An 8,459-nucleotide genomic window follows, 5' to 3' on the forward strand; every position below is an offset into this window, starting at 1 on the left:
AAGAAGAGGACAGGCTTTCGCCTACATCCACTTATCTCCTAAGAAATGTTTATTTAACACGTCTGTTGCGTATAATCAGACATGTTTCAGACGAAATGTCAGTTGAAGTGTTGGCCGTCTCAGGTTCTACACTTCTACGTTTTCCAGAATAACAACATGAAGGCACAGGCACACCCCAACTTATATATATATCACAAGGTACCTAACTCCTTTTCAGGCACTCCCGGTTCAAGCTCGTATTCTGTTTAAAATTAATCAAATAAAAACCTACTTACAATGACATCGTTCGCTTCAAGATACTTTTTTTGTCAATCAAATAGTTTCAGACGTCTATGGATAAGCCTCTTTATTGTAACCCATGCCACCCATTTAATCCCCGAAAATTACCTCGATACATTTTAAGAATTTTATCAGGATACAACTTCCGGTTGAGGAAGGGATAAAACCAGAGGCTTCCGAGTATCCCAATCCGAGGTCTCTGGTTTTATTCTTAATCTGTAACCCAAACCGGAACTAGTTGTATCCCAAGAAAAATCTTAAAATGTATTCAAGGATTAAATGAGTGGTTTAAAGTAGGTTAGTGATTGATTTATTAACAAAATAAGAGTTTGATGTGGGGGTGCCTTAAAATGAGTTAGGTACTTAGTGGTAAATATAAGTAGGGGGTACCCCCTATACAAAACAAGTGCCTGTGCATGAAGGCCTGCGAAGAGAAGTGGATGTAGGCGAAATCCTGTCAAATTCTCTAAATAGAATAGATAAAACCCTGAGAGATTAGAAAACACATTTCAACACTTCAATACATGTACAGTGATTCTTCTTCCTTTATTCATATTTTTTTTCTTGAAAGTGTTAGAAAACGGTTACTATGATGTCATGCTTTGTTACGTTAAATTGTTTAGCGAGTGTCCCGTGCAAGTTTTCACGATGTGTTCCCGTTATGTTTCTCCTCTCCGCTCATTCCTTGCCTTTTTGTTTGTCAATAGACACTTGCTAAGGTCTTTTCGAAATCAAAAGGTCAAGGAGCTTCTAAAGTTTGAGGAAACCTACTAAATATGGTACAAATTACAGAATCTATAGTTCCTTTTTAAAATAGGGTATTTTGGAGCTTTGATATAAAAAAAAATGTTTTTTAATGTAATCACGATGAAATTTTTATATTATTGAGCATAGAGAATGGTATCGGTCGTTGTAATATTTTCATCAATACATATGTACTATGTATAATTTTTGCAACTTAGACTCCGTCATGTATTGTCATTTTTGTGCTGAATGCATAAAGAAACCTAATACTTCCTTGTGATTAACACAATAAATTACATTGAATTTCACAAAAAAAAAATATCCTTAGGCAACTCTTAATATGGGGTAACAATCTGTACAGGGAGGGTATGAACTAGGGCTGAAACAATACGGCCCCTCCACGATACGATACGTATTGCAATACTTGTGTCACAGTTCAATTTTTTCAATACGATACAATTTAAGAAAGAAAGTATTCATAAGTTTAAAGAAAACGTGTTCAAATTTAAAAAAAAAAGTAAAAGGTAGTGATACAATAGAGAAATACTACCAAGGGTATGCAGTTTAATTATCCAAATCAAGTACTAGCCCACGGGCTAATGGCAGCATTAAACTTACTAGCCCAAAGTAAGAAGTAATTAGCCTCAATACAGGGACAAAAATTAAAATAAAACTAATGTTAAATAATGTAATTTAACTAATGTAAATATTAATCATTGAAAAAGTCATGCTACTAACTACTAAGGCCATTCTTTTTAAAATTCAAGTATAATTCTCACTATCAAAATTAAATCATATAAAATTAATGATGATGAAAGAAAAAAAAATGAATAAAAAAAATTATCTGATGTCCTTTTCTGATTATTTTGCACTAGCTCATTCATGAAATTAAATTCATCTTGTTTTCATATTAAATCATTAAATACACTAGAAATATATTAAATGTGAATCACAATACACTGCTCTTTCAGTTGATTGGGTGATCGTAAATATTTTAATGAGATATATGCCAATCTTCCGTGCAGAGTTGTCGTTCGTTCTTCTCTCAGACACCTCTGCAATGGGCTCACGTCAAGATTTTTGACATACCGTATAAAACGTGATATTTGCGGGATTTTTATGCCCCCGGATCGAAAGATCGGGGGTATATTGTTTTTGTCCTCTCTGTCTGTCTGTCTGTTTGTTTGTTTGTCCCCCAACTTTAACCTAGCCCATAACTATTGAGTGGTTGGGGCTATGGCTTTCATAATTCATAGGTGCGTTACTTGTGACATGACCTTTCTTTGGGTACCACCAAATTTGACCTCTTGACCTTGACCTGGGAGATTGACCTACTTTTACAAAAAAATACCAGAGTTTAACCTTGGCCATAACTTTTAAACAGTTGAAGTTAGGGCTTTCATCCTTCACATGTATATTCATTTTTACAAGACCTTTCAGACGGTAGAAATATTTTTGACCTTTTGACCTTGACGTAAGAGTTTTACCCACTTCTTAAAAACATTAACCTTGGTCATAACTTTTGAACAGTTAAAAGTGGGGCTTTTATATTTCACAGGTGTAATTCTTGTAACAAGACCTTTCTCTGGGTACCACCATATTTGACCTCTTGACCTTGGAGTTTGTCCTACTTTTACAAAAAAAAAATACCAGACTGCCCAACTCAAAAATTGTGTTACCACCGGGGGCATAGTGTTTCACAAACACATCTTGTTTCAAATTAAAATAATAGTTCTGGATTTATTTAGTAAATATTTATCTCGAAACTCAGACATAAGCATAAAAATTGAATTATAAATTTTTATAATGAATTAAAACAAACGCACCATTTCTTCTGTTTATCATTTGATATACGCGAGCCAACGACAAAGGTTAATGTATGAGCCGATGGTGAGAGTGATATATGCAGGTATTTACAATGACCGGAGGAATGGAGGAAATTCGGATTATGAACAAACGATCGTTTTTGGAAGTAAATAAGTTAGGTAGATCATCAATAATGGAGAAAATTATGGAGATTTGTTGACAGTAAGAGCATGCTGCCTAGAAAATATTCATTGGTTGGGAATTGATAGCATGTAAATAAAATTAATTTCATCACAACATGTATTGGTAACAATCCTCTAAAAACTAATGTCCAAATAACTGTATCTCACTTCCATTGTCAATGACCGTGTAGTGTAGGACAGCGTTGTGAGAATTCCATCGGCATCGAAAGCAAGTTTTAAAACTTGCCTAGATAGCCGAGCGGTCTAACGCGCTAGCTGTTCCTGCACTGCTAGGAGACAGATTCCGTAGGTCGAGAGTTCAACCCCGGGCTGGGGCGGAAGTGAGTATCCTTGTAAAAGTGAATTTCTCTGTGCTTTCTATATTAATATTTCTTCACTTAGGGCAGTTATATTAGTTTAAGAGTTTTTGTAATTTGTGCTTTATATATTATATATATATATATATATATATATATATATATATATATATATATATATATATATATCCGTTTCTTTGAAGAGGAATGCGCTTTTAGTTGTTTAGATCAAAAGAAGTTGCAGGGAGGGCGGTTTTTTTTAATTGTTGATATCAAAGATGGTGGGAAGTGCAGCTTCTAGTCCATCCCAGACTTTAACTCTAGTTCTCATTCTCAAGGTTATGCCCCGAAAACGATCGATTTTAGGCCGAGGCATGCTACTGACAGATAAGTTTGTTACAGGGAATTCACCAACCTTGTTTACTTACATGTTATGGTCGCTATATTGATCTTTTCACAAATATAACCTATAACTGGATTCATTTTGACCGATGTGTTTCATTCTAATTTTTAGGCTTTTAATTTTGTTAATTTTTATACTGAATTTGACTAGATGGGATGTTCTGCCCACCTGATCACTATAATACGGCTCACTTTCTAGACACCAGCTTTCCAGGATTTTTGTGTTATGCCCTATTCATGGTTTTGTACATGTAGTTATTTATGGATGTGGATTTTAGAAAATATTGTCAAAAATAAAGTTATCATGCTTGAAGATAACTGAAATCGTGTAGTGATTAGAATGTACAATATATACACGGGATGATAGGTTTATTTCTATTATTCTTGAAAAGAGGGAAAAATTGAAACCGAAATATAAATATACAGATACTGATAAATCCCGTAAAACAACTATCCACTTCAAAAAATGTTCAAACTCTGAGGTGGGGTGAATATTCAACAGGGTCTATTTTCAACTCGTTGAAGTCATCGGGGATAAGAAAAAAAAATTAAGCTGTTGAAAAATGACCCCGGGTATGAATTCAACGACTTTTGGTTTCAATTTTCAACGTTGAAAAAACACCCCTGGTTCAATATTCAACGTTACAACGGCATGTGATGTTGTCTATATACGAAAGAAAAAAATCTCGGTAGGGACGTCAAACAATAAACACAAACAGGCAAACAAGATCAAAGTAGAGTACCCCTGCCTTCCATATGATTATGATGATAAAGTCACAAAGGCATAATCTAATAAGGAGCAATTACAAAAAAAAAATAAATAAAAGATGGATACCCTATACTTTTATCATACAAAGAATGCCAGTGTCAATTTTTTGCTCTGGTAAAACCGAAATATGTTTCTGATAAAAAAGTAGAATAGGTGGTCACAATGACACCATGTAACGAAGTTTCTGTGAAATTGATTCAATGACAGAAGAGCAGTTGTGCATGAGAGATGGCCACCCCAAAGCGTTACAGACGGACGGACATCCTGATCTCTCTCGTATACCTTCCCACTTTTCAAGCGGATGCGGGTATAATCCTGATTCTTATTTTGTCTTGTTGTAAAATTCTCCAAAAACAAAGAAGAAACAAATTAATGAAAATAACATATATACACATGTTTTACGTATACTCTTTTCTTTGAAGACATGATATATTTAGCAATTCTGGAAATATCAAATCTATATTTATATCCTTTATCTCTTGATCTATAAATACACACTGAATCACACCTAGCATTTAAAAAAACCAAACAATTATCTTTCTGTTTGTTAGTCGCTCTCTCTCTCTCTCTCTCTCTCTCTCTCTCTCTCTCTCTTATCCATCATATGTTTTAAAAGATAAGTTCCTCATTTTAAGAGTTGTTTGCATCTTAGAAATGTGATATTTTCCCGAAATAATTGAAAAAAAATGATATTTCAAAATCTTTATTGGTCATGTTAATAAACGATACAAGGGAATCTGTTTCAAAACATTTAACTTAGTAATTTTTCAATTGTATTGTGAACCAAAATATATTTATTTATTATGCTTTTCGATATCTATTTATGTCTGTAACAATTTTTTTCTTTTACATTCTCTTAAAAGAAAACACAGGGCAATAAATATAAGCTGAAAAGCAATGGCTGCATATAACCCTATTGAAAAATTATCCACGACACCAGAAATTACATTGGATGATACAATAAGAGAAATAGAAGTGGCGTAAAACAAAACAAAGTAAAGTATATATACCACTTTTCTCGACAAAATATGACAGAATGCCCACGAATGACAGAAAAATATGTTTGCAACAACACCAACTAATAGACTTGATATAAAACAAGGTTTCTTTGTACAGTTTTCGTAAAAAATATGTTTTTGTTTGAGTTTTCGAAAGCAAAGTATGGTTAAGATTATAGAAATGATAACATGGCCTATGAAAACATATAAAGCCGGCTTCCACCCAACAACCGATGCAAATGTACCAAACATAACGATTCGAATAAAAATTTCAATACCTCTTTCAAACAACAGAGCAAGTGAATAAGCAATTTTACGCCAAAAAGATACACATTTATTTTTGTAGGATGTTTCAAGAGTTCTTTTGGTATGTTCCAGTCTTCGGTCTTCGTCTTTATTAAGGTACTTCGTGGCAAAAAATACACTTAGAAGGGAGGACACAAAATTAATGACTAGAGAAATATCCTGTGTGTTGTACAAATCTGTAAAAGAAAAAAAATGAAATTCTGTTATCAGAAATCCAGAAAATCGCCAGATTAAAATATCATAGAGAATAATACTTGTGCATTTTGTTTTGATTTGATACTGCCTCTTTGATTTGAACATATTTTATTGTAATATAATAACAAAGGGATTGAGCACAAGTACTGAATACTTAATTATAACGCCCTCTCCCTATTGCCTCTTTAATATTATCTTACAGAATTCATAATATTAAGAAGAGCAATACGCGACTATATAGAGAAAAAAGTTTCTTTATCTAAAGTTTATCTTGGATGCGTGCCAGCTTTTGCAATATTAATCTTAATGAGACATTTACAATTTTATTAAAATGCACTTACCGATGTTAAGATCTTTATTTTTATATTTCATAAACCACAATAGAATCGTCTGAGGAATGCCCTCCAGCGCAGCCTCAGTCAGCCAAAGGAACGTCAAAGCTTGTAAATACCATCTCGTTCTCCAGCGTTTCCAACCCATTCGAATTGTCCAGAATAATCTGGAAGCAATAGTTAAATATCTTTCAAATAAGGTATATTAAAGAAGAAAGAAAAACTAAGCATGTATCTCAGTTTTTAGATCCTACTTTTAAATACGATTAGATCTTGGTTTATATTAGCTTAAATGACTGAACTCGTTAAAATAAAGACAATTTTAAAAACATTACTTGTTAAATATATTCAAGACTTTCTTCATTCAATAATGAATGAGGACATGATTAAATCATCAATTACAGGTTATATTTTTTAACATGTTCAGTATATATTTTAATTTGGTTTTTTATAATTTTGTTTTTTTTTTGGCTGGAAGGTAGGATAATGAGAAAAATTGATTGAATGATTGTATACTGTTTAACGTTCCTCTCCAGAATATTTCACTGATATGGAGACGTCATCATTGCCGGTGAAGGGCTGCAAATTTAGGCCTATGCTCGGCACTTACGGCCTTTGAGCAGGGAGGGATCTTTTTCGTGCCACACCTGCTGTGACAAGGGGCCTCGGTTTATACGGTCTCATCCGATGGACCGCCCCATTTAGTCGCCTCTTACGACAAGCAAGGGGATACTGAGGACCTATTCTAACCCGGATCCCCATGGAGGATAATGAGATAAAAATACATGAGATAAAAATACAGATAAAAAGAAAATACTCACATGCAGCTTTTTAGAAATGGAAAACATGCAAGCAGTACAAGCATTAATCGCCGGCGTTTATTTGATGGATCCACGTGGTAGAATAGATGATAAAGCACCAGAAAATATGACAGAATTATCGGAATTATGGTTAAAGCCAAATTTATAAGAGCGGTTACTTTCTCCCCATGCTCCAAATAATAGTAAACCATGAACGAATCTTGGAAGAGATCGAACATATATAAGAAGATTACAATTGCTGTTGCAATCACTACAACACATTTCCCAAATTTATTGCATATTAATTTGCTTATAGATGTGTCCAATTCTTTTTCACCAGAAGTGTACTCATTCTGTTCATTAGACACTTTTACGGCATGCAAATTCCTATTTGATTTAGTTTCTAATATGTTTATGTCGAATTCAAGAAGAGCCTTCAGCTTTTCCTTTACGAGGGCACAAAACAGAAGGAAAATGAAGAAGAGGATGGTGAATGATCCAAGAGCAGACTCGAAACAGATGATCTGTTCCTGTGAAAAACCGAGGCTTTTTGCAGGGAAAACTGAAAGAATTGTGAAACAGATAATTTAAAAGGTTCAACATTTCCTTCAAAAATGTGAAGTTTATATAATAAAGAAGTTTCAAACCTTTATTCATGTTGTATATTAAAAAAATAACTCACCTGAGTTGTTCATTTCAATCATTTTTACGCTGTGAAGTTGAGGCACTGGAAAATAATTTTTAAAACAACACACCGCTTAATTGAAGATTACAGCTATAACGACGCAGTATGTTTGAGAGTCAAATTATGTTAAAAGATAGAAGTCGTCAAATTCATTTGAATCTGTTTTAATAATAACAGCTGTCGATGTCTAAATTCCTTTGTTAAGGGAAGAAGAGCACACAAGAGTACACTAAAGCGCACACTGAAGGCCAGTATTTATTCCACAATTTAGTATTCAATCTTAATAAATGATATTTATATACTGGGTATATATGGAAATTCCAAATGTAATAATAACTTTTTATCTCGTTCTATTTATATTTTCTGAAATACCCGCATGCATGTGTATTTACAGAAAACGATATACATGGATATACAAATGTGTTTATCTACCAGTTGATTGCGATAAAAATAGATTGATTTTTACAAGTTACCTATCTCAACGCTTGAAGGGCGGTTAAAAAACAATATGATATTTTATTGTATAGAGAAGTATTGATACATCTTTATATTGCTAGGAGAAACACCTAATACGCAAGTCCATAGGTATCGACTTAAGTTTGGAAGGGGAATGTCTAAGCAAAACATTTTCATTTGGGGCCACT

At 33.5% G+C, this 8,459-nt stretch overlaps 1 protein-coding gene across 1 annotated transcript; it reads right to left on the bottom strand.

Annotated features, from left to right (window-relative positions):
• Positions 1-5,311: 5,311 nt before the first annotated feature.
• Positions 5,312-7,779, bottom strand: LOC134238078 (uncharacterized). The gene is made up of 3 exons (XM_062720205.1): positions 7,152-7,779; positions 6,340-6,497; positions 5,312-5,979 (listed from the first exon to the last, which is right to left on the bottom strand). Exons 1-3 carry the CDS (start codon positions 7,367-7,369, stop codon positions 5,321-5,323), a joined length of 1,035 nt encoding a protein of 344 aa, XP_062576189.1. The 5' UTR covers positions 7,370-7,779; the 3' UTR covers positions 5,312-5,320.
• Positions 7,780-8,459: the final 680 nt, after the last annotated feature.

The sequence above is a fragment of the Saccostrea cucullata genome, unplaced genomic scaffold, assembly GCF_032062105.1.
Source record: "Saccostrea cucullata isolate Sc308-1 unplaced genomic scaffold, CSIRO_AGI_Scuc_v1 ctg3255, whole genome shotgun sequence".
NCBI classification, from domain to species: Eukaryota; Metazoa; Mollusca; class Bivalvia; order Ostreida; family Ostreidae; genus Saccostrea; species Saccostrea cuccullata.

Bases quoted from the DNA above. Each gene is read 5' to 3' on its own strand.
- LOC134238078 (XM_062720205.1), bottom strand. From the start codon at position 7,369: ATGTTCGATCTCTTCCAAGATTCGTTCATGGTTTACTATTATTTGGAG. The intron at 6,498-7,151 runs GTGAGTATTTTC...TATTGCTTCCAG, and splicing joins CCATTTCTAAAAAGCTGCAT to ATTATTCTGGACAATTCGAA. The intron at 5,980-6,339 runs GTAAGTGCATTT...TTTCTTTTACAG, and splicing joins AAATAAAGATCTTAACATCG to ATTTGTACAACACACAGGAT.